At 32.7% G+C, this 16,015-nt stretch overlaps 3 protein-coding genes across 3 annotated transcripts; all 3 read left to right on the plus strand.

Moving 5' to 3' along the window:
* Positions 1-1,020: 1,020 nt before the first annotated feature.
* Positions 1,021-3,481, plus strand: LOC110617254 (receptor-like serine/threonine-protein kinase At4g25390). Its single transcript, XM_021759926.2, has one exon. It carries the CDS (start codon positions 1,224-1,226, stop codon positions 3,345-3,347), a length of 2,124 nt encoding a protein of 707 aa, XP_021615618.1. The 5' UTR covers positions 1,021-1,223; the 3' UTR covers positions 3,348-3,481.
* A 4,034-nt stretch (positions 3,482-7,515) lies between these two features.
* On the plus strand, positions 7,516-10,496 carry LOC110618146 (transcription factor bHLH126). The gene is made up of 3 exons (XM_021761213.2): positions 7,516-7,929; positions 8,225-8,569; positions 8,683-10,496. Exons 1-3 carry the CDS (start codon positions 7,636-7,638, stop codon positions 8,746-8,748), a joined length of 705 nt encoding a protein of 234 aa, XP_021616905.1. The 5' UTR covers positions 7,516-7,635; the 3' UTR covers positions 8,749-10,496.
* A 3,373-nt stretch (positions 10,497-13,869) lies between these two features.
* Positions 13,870-15,520, plus strand: LOC110616549 (transcription factor bHLH118). Its single transcript, XM_021758946.2, has 3 exons — positions 13,870-14,262; positions 14,402-14,743; positions 14,849-15,520. The coding sequence occupies exons 1-3, from the start codon at positions 13,975-13,977 to the stop codon at positions 14,933-14,935; spliced, it is 717 nt and encodes a 238-aa protein (XP_021614638.1). The 5' UTR covers positions 13,870-13,974; the 3' UTR covers positions 14,936-15,520.
* The last annotated feature ends 495 nt before the right edge of the window (positions 15,521-16,015 follow it).

A 16,015-nucleotide genomic window follows, 5' to 3' on the forward strand; every position in this document is an offset into this window, starting at 1 on the left:
TTTTGAGTAGTTTTATTTTGATTTAGTAAATAAAATGATAATCATAATTAATCAAATTAAAATTTACATTCGGTCTCAATCTTTCAAAATTCTCGAACTAAGACTTTCGATTTTGATTTTTGTTCTGAGAATTTTTGTTTCACTTGAATTATTTTGGATTTTATTGTTTAATTAATCTTGGTTTGCTTGCTAATATCGTGAGAGATATAAAAAGGAAAAAAGATTTAAGATAATGATGAAAATTGAATATCAAAAAGGTTCAAGTAGTTCACAATGAACTTTAATTTGTTTAAGTAATAAATTGTTAATTAAATTTAATTTCAATATGGTGATTTTCACCTATTATATCCATTTTACACATTAAAAATACATGTAGATATAAAAAAAAAAAAAGAGAGAGAAAATAATGCGATAAACAGCTAAGAAAGAGAAGTGAGGAGTGGGTATTTTTCAATTTTCACACTCACTAATAATAAATTAATAGCATTTTATTATAAATTTACCTAAAAAAAAAATTAAAAAAGAAGGGTACAATCAGATAACGAAAATGAAAAGGAGAAAGAACAAAGAAAAGTAAAAGGTCAAACCTAATAGAAGAAATTAACAAAAACAAGGGTTTGGCTTTTGATATTCTTCATTAGCAAACCAACAAAAAATAAATAAATTTTTTAATCAAATATTTAATTTAAGCATTATTATTTTATAGTATAATATAAATTTCACTTACTCCACTTGCTCCTCTTTAATTAATTTTATTATTTATAATTAACGATACTTACTGTCAATGACTTGCCTTTCTTCCACTAACCTCTTCTTCACTTCATCTTCCATTTCTCTTTTAATAATTTCACTTCTTAATAATTGCGGATTGGATTTTAAAAAATATTGAGATTCTAATTAGGGAATTTTATTAAAGCTGGAAGTTATGTAAATAAAGTCTGCAATTAAATTCATTTGGCGTTTGATTATTGTAAAAAGAGGGCATTGACTCTTATTAACTAATAATTAAATTCTTAATTGGGTGATCAAGGGAGAGGACAGCTCCGTAGCTATAGCAATTAGCGTTGAGCCGACATTGATGAAAATTGAAATTCATAACAAAAATGCATAACAGGCGGAAGGCTCAGAATCCATCACAATTCACAACACAATACTAGAACGACCATGAAAACGAAGCTTTCCTTCTACGACGCCTTTCATTTTTAGTCTATCTATTTCTCACCATGCCATCTCGTCCAACTCCTCCACCGTTGCCGGAATCTCCACCGTTGTTTCTCCCACTTGTCACTCCTCCTCCTGTAGCTACGCCGTCTTCCACTCAATTTCCTCATCATCACCGCCCTCTCTCTTCCCGTCTTCTCCCCCCACTCAGCGCTGCCACAGCCGCCTTCTCTTGCCTATTAGTTTTCGTTATCTGTTTCCGTAAAATTAGCCGTAAGCGCACTGTCCCTTCTGACTCTAAGCCACCTCACCGCTTCTCTTACTCTACCCTCCGCCGCGCTACCGATTCCTTCAACCCCTCCCTACGCCTGGGCCAAGGTGGGTTCGGCTCTGTATTCCGCGGCACTCTCCCTAATGGGAAACTGGTCGCCATAAAAGTCATGGACTCCGGTTCTTTGCAGGGCGAGCGTGAGTTCCAAAACGAGCTGCTTTTTGCCTCGAAACTTGAGTCTCCTTACATCGTCACGGCTCTCGGCTTCTCCTCTGATCGGAAACACCGGACGATGTTACTGATATATGAACTCATGCCTAACGGTAACTTACAGGATGCCCTTCTCCATAGGAAGTGCTCCGAATTGATGCAGTGGAAGAAAAGGTTTAGCATTGTGGTTGATATAGCTAAGGGGATTGAGTATCTTCATTGTTTGGATCCGCCTGTTATTCATGGCGATATAAAGCCTAGTAATATTTTGCTGGATCAGTATTTCTCCGCAAAGATTGCGGATTTTGGATTGGCGTGGCTGAAAACAGACAATCAAAATCAGAATCAGTGCGAGATTAAGATCGAAGAGAGTGATGCGGGGAAGATGAATGGTGGATCGGATTTGAAGAAAGCTGAATTAGAGAGTAATAATGGAGCTCCAATCGAGGATTATGGATCTGTGGTGGAGACAGAAAGTGTAACTACAGGGTTCGAGGAGTTTAACTTGGGAGTGGAGCAGTCCCCTGAGAGCTATCTTAGGGGACCAGTTTCAATTTCTGCAACATCGCCGGAGACTGGAGAGGCTGTAAGTGCCTCGCCTGAGGCAGGTGGATTGGCACTGCCGTCTGAGGGGAATTTCGATGGGGCTAGTATTGAGAGTGGGAACGAATTGATTAACGGAGGAAAAATGATGGACAGAAGGATGAAGAGTGCATCTGGAGGAGACTGGTGGTGGAAACAAGAGAACAGTGGCGTGATGGAGAACGGAACTGTGAAGGACTATGTGATGGAGTGGATTGGGACAGAGATAAAGAAGGAGAGACCGAAGAGTGATTGGATTGGATCAGCTTCATCGAGTAATCAAACAACTGGGAAAACAGATAAAAAGAAAAATCGAAAGCGTTTGGATTGGTGGGTTTCGTTGGATGAGGAGAAGCAAGAGAAGGTTTTGAAGAAGGAGAAGAGAAGGCCTCCTAGAGAGTGGTGGAAGGAGGAGTATTGCGAAGAATTGGAGAGAAAGAAGAAAAAGAAAAAGAAGAAACGAAATACAGGGTTGACCAGCAATAACAATGGAGGAGGAGAAGAGTGGTGGCCAAGGGACGAGGAATTGCACGTTGAGAGAAAGAAGAACAAGAGGAGTAGGAGTAGAAGTAGTCGGGGCAGTATTGACTGGTTTAGCGGTGAGCTATTTCGAGGTACATTCAACAGCCATGATTCTTTAAGCGGAGAGATAGCAAAGAGTGGAGGAATTAGCAGTACACCGAGTATGAGAGGAACTGTTTGTTATGTGGCCCCTGAGTATGGAGGCGGTGGGAATTTATCAGACAAATCTGATGTGTATAGCTTTGGAGTTCTACTGTTAGTCCTCATTGCTGGAAGGCGTCCGCTTCAGGTTACAAACTCGCCCATGTCTGAGTTTCAACGTGCTAATCTAATACATTGGGCTCGTCACCTGGCACGCGCTGGAAAGCTTCTTGATTTGGTTGATCAGTCTGTGCAGTCTTTGGATCGAGATCAAGCTCTTTTATGCATTACTGTTGCTCTTCTTTGTTTGCAGAAATGTCCTGTTCGCCGGCCCTCCATGAAGGAGGTTGTGGGTATGCTCACTGGTCAATCAGAGGCACCTCAATTGCCGGTTGAATTTTCTCCTTCACCTTCCTCGCGCTTCCCATTCAAGTCCAGGTCAAATAAGAGGATTCGGTGAGTTTTCATAGTTGGTTGCCAATACTAATGAACAGTACTATGTCCTAAAGATTATTGTTTGATCATCTTTGTGGATGATACATGTAAAGGAAAAAAAATATAAATACATATTTTAACATGAAACAGATTGAAATAGCTTTCACTTGCTCTATTGTTAATAGTGCATGGCCTACCAATCCATTACTAATATCATAATCCTTCTGTGGAGACATTATAGATTTGCAAGCACCATATGGTGACCCCACTCCATCTTTGCTCCAACATTGAGTTTTAGGAATGTCATTTAGTACTTGAGTATGCCTTCTTAGAGATGGCCCAGGTGTTCAGTGATGAAGCTAACTCAGTAAACTTTCATCACCCTCTATGAATTTTGAACAAGCAGCTTTCTTTTCCTCTTTGGAGTTATCCTTTTTGTCTGCAACCTTTTCTGAGTTAAGTGAGCAATTCAAAAGGTTTTCATATAAACCAGTACTGGTGTTGGCAATAGTCATACCTTCACAAATACCAACACTGTAAAACCACCAATTTCTGCTGTAAATTGTATAGTGATGCCAAAATGCACCTTGTTCTGTCTGCCAGAATTTTATGATATATAGGCTTGGTCTGGTTTTGAAGAGGACCTCTACTTGCTGATGTTTTGGTCAAGGGTTTGTGGTTGCTATCATGGAAAGGGACAAGTAAATTCATTGATGCAAGTAGGGTACATGGTCCTCAAACTATTAAGACAGGATTGAAGTTTTAGTCTAGGAAGTTGGCATGTTTACTTGCTCCGTGGTTGGTGTTTGCAATTTGCTATTGTCTGCCCAAACATCATTAATTTTAACCATGGGTTGCACCTACGTCCTCCAACCCACACTCAACAGAAAGCCTGAGAGAGAGGGAGAGAGAGAAAGAGATTACTGAAGCAGTAGTTTCAGAATGCAAGAGTGCAGTAGAAGAAAATATGAATTCAATGTTATCCAAGTCATTAGCAAATAGCAATCGACTCTATAATGTGCTTTTAGCTGTAACAAATTGTCCATAACCAACTTCAGAATCCCTCTTGGTCTGTTTGAAGAATGAGAAGATGGAAGACTATGCTTTCATGGTGTTACCAAGTCATTTGTACTACGTTTCCAATTTAGAGTTTTTTATTAAAAATTGTCACCAGAAATCAACATCCCTCTTTGTTAATATGCGCTGAGCCATGCTTTACTGTGATGTTTTCTTAGGGTTGCTTTGCAGCTTTTCCCTTTTAATTCTTCATTTTTGTTCGAAATAGTCCGTGCAAGAGAATATTGCTCATATTTGATCTTGATGTGATTGATGGGAATATGATCCTACAATCCACTTCCATTTTCTGGTTGTAAGAGTGATGAACTTTTCAGGCGCTCTACGATTTCCATTAGAAGATTTTTATCTTGTGTCCTGAGCTAGAAATGTCGGCAACCTGTTTTAGGCAGAGCACTATTTATTGACAAGTAGCAAATATTATAATTTGATCCAGTTTACCAATCAGAGGAATGCTTTCAAGTTATACTTCACTGGGATTATCCTGCTTTGTGCATTGCAAAACAAACAAGGTAGTGTGGGTATTATTAGACTCTGGACATGGGCTGGAGCCTGGACCAGTTAAATCCTTCTTTACTGTCTTTTAAGGCATGTTCGCATGGTTTCAGCCTAAGATTCATTTTGAAGTTGTCATTTATCTAATCAATGGGCGTATAGGAACTTTAATCGATGACTTGATTTTATGCCGGGAATAAGTAAAACAATAGCAATCCCAAGGCAGGATAACAGGTGAATGGCAAGGGTATATAGGAGCCACCTAAACAGCCTCTTGGCCCTTAAATCTGATGGTGAATTATAAATGAAAGTCGGATACCCTCTTCTTTTAATGCTACATGGATTTGCCTAAGAACTCAAATATAAATGAAAAAGGCAATACGTGTGGAATAACCACATTAGCAGCCGAATAAAAGGATTAAGGGAGGATCCATTGGGACGTGGATTGGGCTTATGAATACAATAGAGGTTAGCCCAATCCATTCGGCCCTACAAAGAATAGGACATTGTACCTTATTTTCAGATGGACCTGTCCCCTGATTTGCTGATATAATTCTTGGAGGTTGGAATGGTGCGATGCCGTGTTCATCTAAAATTGCTTTTATAACGTTTTGTAGGTTTTTTGTTTTTTCATCCAAGTCTTATACCCACTTTTATAGGAAAGAACTAGGCGTTAAAAAATTTATTTTTTTTAAAATATATTCTTATTTATTATCTTAATTTTTTATTAAAAAAATACATTTATAATTTGAATTATATTAATTAAGGAGAATCACATACATGTTGATCCTGTACCAAATCAGAGTGGGCAAATCTCAACAGCACGATACGAATGAATGGCTGTATCTTGGCAAGATCAAATTTATGTATTTGATATATCTTTTTAATATTATTTTATTTAAACTTATTTAACTTTATTTTATATTCATAAAATATTATTTAATTATCAAGCAAGTACAGAATTAAAAATGCTTGTTGGGGGATGCTTTCTAGTGACACCTCATCTTTCACAACCTTATAAGCTGTACTTGATATTAATTGGTCCTAGGCACCAATGATCCAAACTTTTGCGTACATGCACATCGGTGGAAGAATAAGATCCATAAATAAATTACTTAATTAATTTAGCAAATAAATTATGTCTTAATAATTGATCAGCTTTATTAACTGTTCAGAGTATCATACTATTCTCACCCATTCATCAAATTCATAATAACCATTAAATTTTTTATATAATTTTTTAAAACCTATGTTTTACATTCGCACTTTTACACTTTAGATATTAAAATAATGTCAATTGACATGGCAACATACCATGTCATTAGTTATTGAATCTTTAAATTATTAAAAAAACATAAAAATACAAATAATTAAATTTTCTTTTTAAAATTAATTATACAAATCATGTATATTTTCCATTTGTGGCCGATGTGGGACGACGTTATATTGAAGACATAGCATTTGGATCCTGGTTTTTTTTGGATTGAATAGCTCCTTTTGTGGAGTGCTTTTCATAGGGTTTTAAATTGCTAAGTGCATATACTAAAAAAGAAGCAATAAAACTCGGAGAATCCCAATGCCCCAATGGTCCCAAAAAAATTCTTGAGCTTGAGTGGTTTGGTGCATAATACATGATCATTATAAAAATGATATAATAATAAATGAGTGTCGGCATAAAGAAAAATACTTCAGTAATGCCTTAAAACACTAGTATTATATATAGGTTCCATATCTTTATGGTTCATCCTGTTTGATATGTGTCTGCTTCTTTTCCTGGTGACTGGTTCGGTGCATGCACTGCAGAAGGTTCACCATTTTCAGACCTCTTCTTCTTCTCAGATCTTACGTATCAAACCTTTTTAAATATTGGATTTTTAAAATATTAACCCAATGGAAGGCCAATCTCTTTATTAATATTGTTCTTTTGCTCGAGGTTGTACGGCTATATTCACATTTATTAAATTGATATTATTTTTTTAATTGATTGAGAATACATTAGGGTTGGACTAATCACTGAGCCACAATAAATAATTATCAGAAAGGAAAGAAAAAAATATATTTTTTTAATTTTTTAATTTTCTTTTTTTTCTTATGTTAGAAAAGAAAACGTTTTCTTTTTCATTTTTATGCTCAATATTTTTTCTCCAAACTATATACAGAGAAAATATCTAAAATGATCCCTTATTCAAATCAGGGAAAGTGGATGTCTCACATTGTTATCTTCTTTTTTCTTTTTTTTTATTTGCCCTAATTAATAACATGTGAAGCCTTTATTTTTTAATACATGTTAATTATTTTTCTTATATAATATTTTAATTTAACATATGTAACATGGCTAGGAAAAGTGTATCCTGACTTAGTCTGGTGAAGTGCATTTTGAGAGAGTACTCGGAACACACAGGTTTGATATTGTAGTAAGTGTATTTAATAAATATGAGAGATTTTAGATTCTACTTTCTCGATTCTGAATTTAAAAGAAAAAAATATCCGATCTTGTGGTAAGTGCATTTGAATAAATATGAGAGATCTCAAATTCTACTCCCTCGATTCTGAATTTAAAAAAAAAAATAGCCAATAACTCATCTTAATTTTAATGAAAATGAAAATTAAAATTTAGAGAATATTTGGCGTCTCAGGGCCATAGAAGTCAGAAGATCACATACCCTAACAACCGTATCTGCTTCTTTAACCTCCACTGCCATTTGCCACCTTACCCCTTCAAGCTTCAACGAATTTTCTCAACCATGTTTCCTTTACACCAAGGCAATGAGCTGTGCTTCCAGATTTCATCTAATCATCCACACAAAATCCCACAAGATCTGATTCTTTCCAACCCTGCACTCTATGGCAGTGACATAACAGATGACTTGGGAAAAAGTCGTCGGCGAAAATCGATTTCTAAGGACAATGATGGGACTGCGGAGAATAACGATAATGATAAGAAGAAGTTGCATAGGGATATTGAACGCCAAAGGAGGCAAGAAATGGCTACCCTTTATGCATCTCTTCGATCTTTACTTCCCCTTCAATATATCAAGGTCAGAAAAGTTTCCTATTCTTGTTTCTACTATTGAATATTACTTATACTTGTAAAAGATTTCCTGGGTTACGTTTAATTTGTACAATTTTATCCAGAAATGGGTTAATTATCCTTTTTATTCTTTGCGGTATATAGTCATGTATTGTTCCTTAAAATTCCCCAAAGAAAACGCCTTTTCCTTGCACCACCCCTCGATTTCTGTTCTGCGTGTATGTTTGAGGGTGAAGTTTATTAGAATTCTATTGAGAATTACACCGCCACAACTCACAAGTGTTTCGTTGCTGGGTTTTCAGGGAAAGCGTTCGATATCTGATCACATGAACGAGGCTGTGAACTATATAAACCACCTGCAGAAGAGGATAAAAAAACTGGGTGTCAAGAGGGATGCCTTAAAGCAGCAGACTAATTTGAGAGAGATTCCCCAACGAAGTGGAAGTTCAAATAAAACTTCCCCAGGTACGAGAGTCATAATCCGGCCTCGTTTGGGTGGTATTGAGATTGTGTTCAGCAGTGGCTTTGGGGAGCAAGGATTCACCCTATCAAGAGTACTGCAACTGCTGCTTGAAGTTGAACTTTCTGTAGTTAATTGTGTTTCCACCAAAGTGAATGAAAGGGTGTTGCACACCGTCCAGGCTGAGGTATAACCATTGTTCTGAATCGCTAGGTTTAGGGTTTTACATATTTTGAAGTTGCTATCTGATTAATTAAGTTCAGGAATAGTTTAGCTTCACTTATGATGTTTACTTCACAGGTGAAAGATCCAACTTGCTTAAATCTTTCCGAGCTGCAGCAGAAATTAAACCCACTTGTCCCTTGATCTTAGTCATGTTTTTCAAATAACCACCTTCGTGATTGTTGAGGACTTCGTAGCTTCACTGTATACATTTCTAACTTTTGATCTGAACACTTAAACTTGGTTTTAATTGCTGATTTAGTTAGATGTTGACTTGATTTTGATTAACAAGATGAACCATAGATACTCTATCCTTATGTTTTGGTATGTTTTTGAGATTTTTGGTGGAAAATGAAATTTTCAATCTTCTTTTGCATTTTCGGAAAATTTTTAATTAGTAGTCAATCTTCTAACCATTTTGAGAAATGATGAGGTTAGCTCAGAAATTTTCTTTTAGTAAGCCTTGTGCGTGGCATAAGGTGCATATATATTGAACTTGTGCGAGATCTCATTTTTCATTTGTGATTTAGATAATTTATTTAGCTATTTAAAAGATTTGACAGATTATGGCCATTGATTGCTGCATTATTGCTTGAAAGAAATTTTATTTGACAAAATCATTAACTTCAAATGCATAATGAGATATGTAGACTCTAAAAGGTACATAGGAATAGACATATAATATTATGAATGATTCATTTGCTTACAAATCACCTCATTAAAAATTATAAGATCAGCTCATATAGTTATATGAATTTATTGTTTACCCCACAGTACACATGCACAGAGTTACACACAACTCATATAGTGTGCTAAAGGATGTTGAACTTGCATATTGATTTCTTTGGAACTTAGTTTTCCTGCATGTCTATATGTTATATGGTGGTGGGAAAATGAGTGATCTCTCTAATGCAAATACATAATAATTTAGTTTTGGGGGGTAGTTGTCTAAAAAATTAGATGTGCCATCAACAGGCAGAATGGGGTATGTGGTCCAAGGTTTCTGCCTTGTATATTGAAACCTTCCAGCTATGCATATATATGCCCAACTCACAAAAATCTCAATTCATTATCCGGTATTTTGATTCCAGCTTGTGCATCTACAACTGTTAAAATCTCTTTTATTATATGTTTATAATATCCACCACCTTTAAAGACCTTGGCAATGATAATGGATCCACGTGCTACATGCAAACTCCAGCCCTACAATATATGTGCATTAGTGACATTCAGTCCCAGCATTATTGGGACATCCTTGTCTTTGTTATGCTCTATACACAGATAATGAACATCTTTCTGCTTCTCACCTAAGTAAGTTATCTTTCAGATGTGTTTTTTGGGAAATATTAAGGTTGCTGCTGATTGGTGACTACTTCTTCTCTATGTTAATTATTGGTGATCGTAATTTGTGAATGCAAGTTGGAAATTGTTTGCTTTGCAATACACACACATAACAGAGATGAGGACTCATCGATTTCTTGCGAAATTTGATTATGCATAGGGGACACCATTCTTCCCATGTTGTGCTTCTGCTGGAAGAGTCACTCCTTAAACAAAGTAGAAGAATATAGTTTCAATGCTCTTCGTTTTACTATTTGGGATATAAGCTTCAAGATGTCCATCACGTCTTAAATTGAGACTGGTGCATCTGTTTTGGCTAACTAACAATGTTTTTCGTAAATTAGAAAGCAATAGAATTAGAAGCTGGACATTCCAAATTTAGATGATGACAAATTTTTATCTGTTTTATCATTCGAAAAGGTATATTTATTCGATAATTAAGTGTATTGGAATACATGTATTTTAAGTTACAGTACCAGCATGATCCTAATTAGTTCTGGTAACATGTAAAAGTACCTACACCAAAAGTTACAGTAAAAAAATTATTTATTTAATTAAAAATTTGTAACTAGAATATAACAAAAAAAATTATTAACTAAAGTTTAATTATGATTTTAAAATTAATATATTCTCTACTTTATAAAAATAGAGTTGCTTTTCAGTTCAAAAAAAAAAAAAAAAGAGTTGCTTTTATTTTCAAAACCTTAATGGAAAGTGAAATTATATATATATATATAGGGTAAACGAATTTAATTAAATATTTTATAGAATAAAATACAAAAACATATATTAGGATGTCAGTTTTTGTGACATTTTATAATATGAGATTTAAATCTTATCAAAATTATGTATTGTAATTATAATATCACGTTGACAATAGGTTGCCATCAGCATATTAATTTTTTTTTTTTCAAAATAAATTGCATTTCCAAAAAAAAAGCATATTAACAAAATTTTATAATTCCCAAATTGCTTCCACTAAAGATTTTATAAAAATTTAATTTAATTCATTTTTTTATTAAAATTTTTTATTTAAAATAAAAAATTTTATTTATTTTTATTTATAAAATATTTATTTTTTAGAAAAATAAAATTATATATAATTTTATTTAAAAAATTATTTAAATTTTTTTTACAAAATAAATTATAAAAATCTAAAATTAAATAAGAGAGAGGTATTATTATATTTTTAGATAATTTATTAATATATTATTATTTTAAAATTACACAAATTAAAACAACTCAGTTCTCATAAAATTAATTTTTTTAATCCTTTTACAAAATAAACTTTAAAATTTTTTAGATATTTCAAACGAAATTATATTATAATGCTAATTTATAAAAAATAAAATGTAATGTGGTTGACGCTTATAACAACTAAACCAACACTCAACTTAGTAAATTGAAGATAATAACGATAATACTTTAAATTCAGGAATAATTATATAAAAAGAGTATATTTTAATTTTTATAATAATAAATTTTTATATTATAAAAAAATAAAATTAATTATCATATTTTTTAAAAAGTTTTTATTATTGGCCATAATATAAATATGTTGAATTACATTTTCTAGCGATAACTTCTCATAAAATTAAGAGGATAAGTATTGAAGAAGAGTTAATACTATTTTCAAATATCGCTTATTTTATCATATTAATACTATTTATGACTAATAATTTTAATTATATAATTATTTAATTTTTATAAATATAAAATTCATACTTTTTAAATTTTTTTATTAAAGATAAAATAAGTCAATTAACTGATTTTCTTAGTTAAAGACTAAATAATTAATCTTTTTATAAAAATAAAAAAAAATAATTTTTAAATTAAGAAATGTATAATAATTCTCACATCAAATAAAGATATAATGCAACAGAGTAGAATATATTTCCCTTGAATAGCCCTAAATACTTCACTAATATAATCAGTCTTTCAAATTAAGATAATGACTTTTTTAAATGATCACCTAAAATTTTCTTATGCAAAATTAGTGGATATTATGATTTGTGTGTGTGTGTGTGTGTGTGTGTGTGAGAACCTTAATCTCTTCAATAAAAGCTATTTTATTTTCTAGAAAAAATCAATTTTCTTTAACGCTATCAGTTAGCTGAAGTTTAGCATAAACTCGTACTTCTTAAATAAATATAAATTAATAAAATAAAATAAAATTGAATAAATACAAATTAAAAAGGAGATAAATGAAACCGCATCGTTTATCTTTTACTTACGAATTTCTTTTATTTTTTGGAAACTAGTATTAAAAGTTGGCATCTGAAGAAAAGCAAGGTCTTTCTGCTGGGCAGGGCAATCGAGTGGTTTCACACTCCAAACTATGTAAACACGATTTTCACGTGACATATGGGTTATTTAATTTCACCAAACAAATTTTATCTTCTGATTGTTTTTTACTGATTATATTTTTAAAATATATAATTATATGACAATCAATCAATGTTAAATAATTATAAAATATATATCACGTGATAAATAAATAATTTTTTAATAATTATTTTTTTTTTTGTTAACATTCGCATTGTCCTTAGCTTCCTTCGGCTTGTTTTTTTGTACACACAGATTTAAATTGGAGCTGTGGCCTTAATTATTTTTGCAATTAAATAATTACATTTTCTTTTGAATCTGCAAATCAGAACAAATATTAAAAATTAAAATGTAAAGCCAATGGTGTAGTCAGAGTAATGGCAAATTATATTAAGCATGAGGGGGTCCACAATCCGAGCGTTTGCTTGCCTTGCCAACAATCAATCACATATGAATAAAATATAATTTAAAAAAACCCATATAATAATAATCCCAACCAAAATGGAATAATTAGGCCAAAGAAAGCAGCCACCAAAATTAGCGTCTCTCCTTGTGTTTACAAACTGCACTAACAACTGCTGCTCCAACATCTTAGTGCCATAATTAATATTATATATCTTCCCTTTACCTGTTGAAGATCTTCATGATACTCGCTCATGCTAAAAACCCTTACATTTAAGTTTTTCTAATAGATGAGGTGGAGCAGATTCACACTAAAAATGCTTACATTTAAGTTTTTCTAGTAGATGAGGTGGAGTCGCCCGCAGTAATAGCGAACTATAATATTTAAATGTTCGATTCTTAATTCAGTAATTACATTATTCAATCTAGTTGTGAAGAGAACGTCATAAATTTAGTAGAATAGAGTGTAACAGTTTGTCGCTTAGGACGCAGAAAGCGTTTCACCTTTGTAAATCACGGCAAATAAACTATTAAATAATTTAAATTAATTATTTTTTAGTAAATAAATTATTAAATAATTTTAATTAATTATTTTGATTAAGTGCTTATTTTTTAATTTATTAATCATAAAATAAATTATAACAATCGAGTCGGAACTAATTCAAATAATTTTTGGATTTATTTTCTATTTGTGTCACCATGATTAATTTAAATTATTTAGTAATATTAAATTAACTCAAATTATTTAATAGTATTAAATTAGGATTTATATATTACTAATTCAATTTTTATTTTTAAACGTTTAAAAATATTATTTTTTTAGTTTTTTACATTACAACATATAAATTTTTATTATAATTATATTTTATTTTATTTTATTTTTAATATAACTTTATTAATTTTTTTTTAATAAAAATTCAAATAATCTCTTAATCTTAATTCAACGATGTATAGAAATTATAAAACAAGGCAATTTTAAAAATTTTGCTAAAACAAATAAAATTTTGAACTTACTAATTATTATTGAAGAAAAAAAGCATTAATTTTTTTTTGTTTTTGAATTGGAGTGAAGATTAGCATTCGACTACTGCAGTATAGAAAATTAGGTAGGTGGGAGTGGAGGAATATTGTACCCACAAGATCTCCATTTAATATGAGAAATTAATCAGAAATGATATCAGTTCTTATGGATAAGCAATATTTAGACGATGGAATCTCAGATCTCAAACCCTAACAACCGCATCCATATGCAGCCAAAGCAAGACACACCAAATCATTGAAAATCCCTCGCACACTGCTGCCATGTTTCCTTCTCATCAAAATAACGAGCTTTCCTCTCAGATTTCTTTTACTCCGTACCAAGAAAACACAATTCCACAAGATCTGAAGGCAATTGATGACCCAAGTGAGAACCATAGCATGGGAAAGAGCCGTCAGCGAAACCCATGTTCTAGTCACAACAAAGATGAGAATACTGACGAGATTAGTGCCAAAAGGAATGTACATAGAGATATTGAGAAACGAAGAAGGCAAGAGATGACCACCCTTTACACTTCGCTTAGAAATCTACTACCTCTTGAATACATCAAGGTCATTAATTCATTGTTTTCTTCCTTTAATTTTTACTTTCTTTTTATGCTTGATAATTATTCCCTTCTCTCTCTTTTAGCAAATATTTTCTGGGTTTCATGATTAGGGTTTTCATTTTTCCCCTTTTTTGGAGTTGCAGGGAAAGCGTGCCATGTCAGATCACATCCATGAAGCTGTGAAATATATAAACGACCTGCAAAAGAAAATTAAAGAACTTAGTTTCCTGAGAGATGAGATGAAAAAACTATCCAAGTTGAGGGTTCTTGAGCCCGAGGGTGATAGGTTGAATGGCTTTGCACCAACTTCTGTAATGGTACGCCCATGTTTTGTTGGGGTTGAGGTCGTTATCAATAGTGGGTTTGGGAATCAAAGTTTGCACCTTTCAAGAGCATTGGAATTGCTACTTGAAGAAGGGCTAGATGTTGTTAATTGCATTTCCACCAAAGTGAATCAAAGAGTTATCCATACCATTCAATTTGAGGTACCATCCACAGCCACGCTAGAGCAATGATCATTAGCTAAATTCATTTCTTTATTTTGTTGATCAAGTTTCTAACTGCAGGATTATGTTGTCTTGGCTTCACAGGTCAGCTACATGACATGCATTGATATGTCTGAGCTGCAAAACAAACTAATTCGAGCAATTCCTTCAACGGGTGCTGAAAATTCCTAGTAATTAACAATGTACCTATGGTCTTTAAGAATTAAATCCTCCAGCAAAGAGGGTATCATCTGATTTCACGAAAACTTGAGGTTGGTTCAGTTCATTTCTGTATGATATAAAATATTAAACCCAGTTGTTTGTTTGTGAGATACTCGTTAGCAGAATTTTGACAATAAGATATTAGATTACAGCATCTTCAGAATCAGAAAGTGGAAATGATGCCGCCATATTGTTGCGTGAGCAAGAGGGGTGATTCTGCTGTGCATGGTTCCATACGTTTCCTCATCCTCTTGTAATATGCATAATGAGTTGAGTATAAACTCACTCAACTGATATGGATTTACCAAGTTATAAGAGAAATTAAACATATACATCAGTGCAAAAACATATGCAAGTCATCATAATCATTTGCTGTTTACATGAGAAATTAACGATATATCAATTCATGATTGAAGAATCAATGGCATGGGAGACTGTAGGATAAAACTTTATGTAGACCATTTTATTTTACTAGTTGTAGAATGGTTCCTATGAAATATTTTCAGGGAAATGCCACCCATATAGATGTGAGATTCATTCCCTGTAACCTATGGATGGACAGGCAGTTTAAGAGGCACTAAAATTTAATTTGTGTTCAACGTACACCGAACGATTTTCCATTTCTCATTATCATGCATACATTCAATATTGTCAAGTCATCTTCTATTGAATAACGAATAGAATTACTTTTCTGGTGTGCATTTCATTAATTTTAAGGTTATAGAATTTGAAATTGCCCCATTTGATAATGGCTTTAGTCATTCCTATGATGCCTTTAACTAATAGAGTTACTTTATGTTTGCTAATGTGCATTCCCATTTGATAATAGCTTTAGTCAAAGTTATCTTTAATTAATAATTGCAATCGAAATCATATGCAAATAGAAATACTCTACTATTCTTTTTCCTTTTACATTCATCTATCTCCTTTTACATTCATCATGTTTATTGTAATAACTCAGAAAAAAAAAAAAAGAGTATTCAGAAAGAAGAAGGTCGGGAACTGAATTCTCAGCTTTGAAGAGATTATATGCTTTTAGAGGTTTAGATA

This window comes from Manihot esculenta, chromosome 6 (assembly GCF_001659605.2).
Source record: "Manihot esculenta cultivar AM560-2 chromosome 6, M.esculenta_v8, whole genome shotgun sequence".
NCBI lineage: Eukaryota > Viridiplantae > Streptophyta > Magnoliopsida > Malpighiales > Euphorbiaceae > Manihot > Manihot esculenta.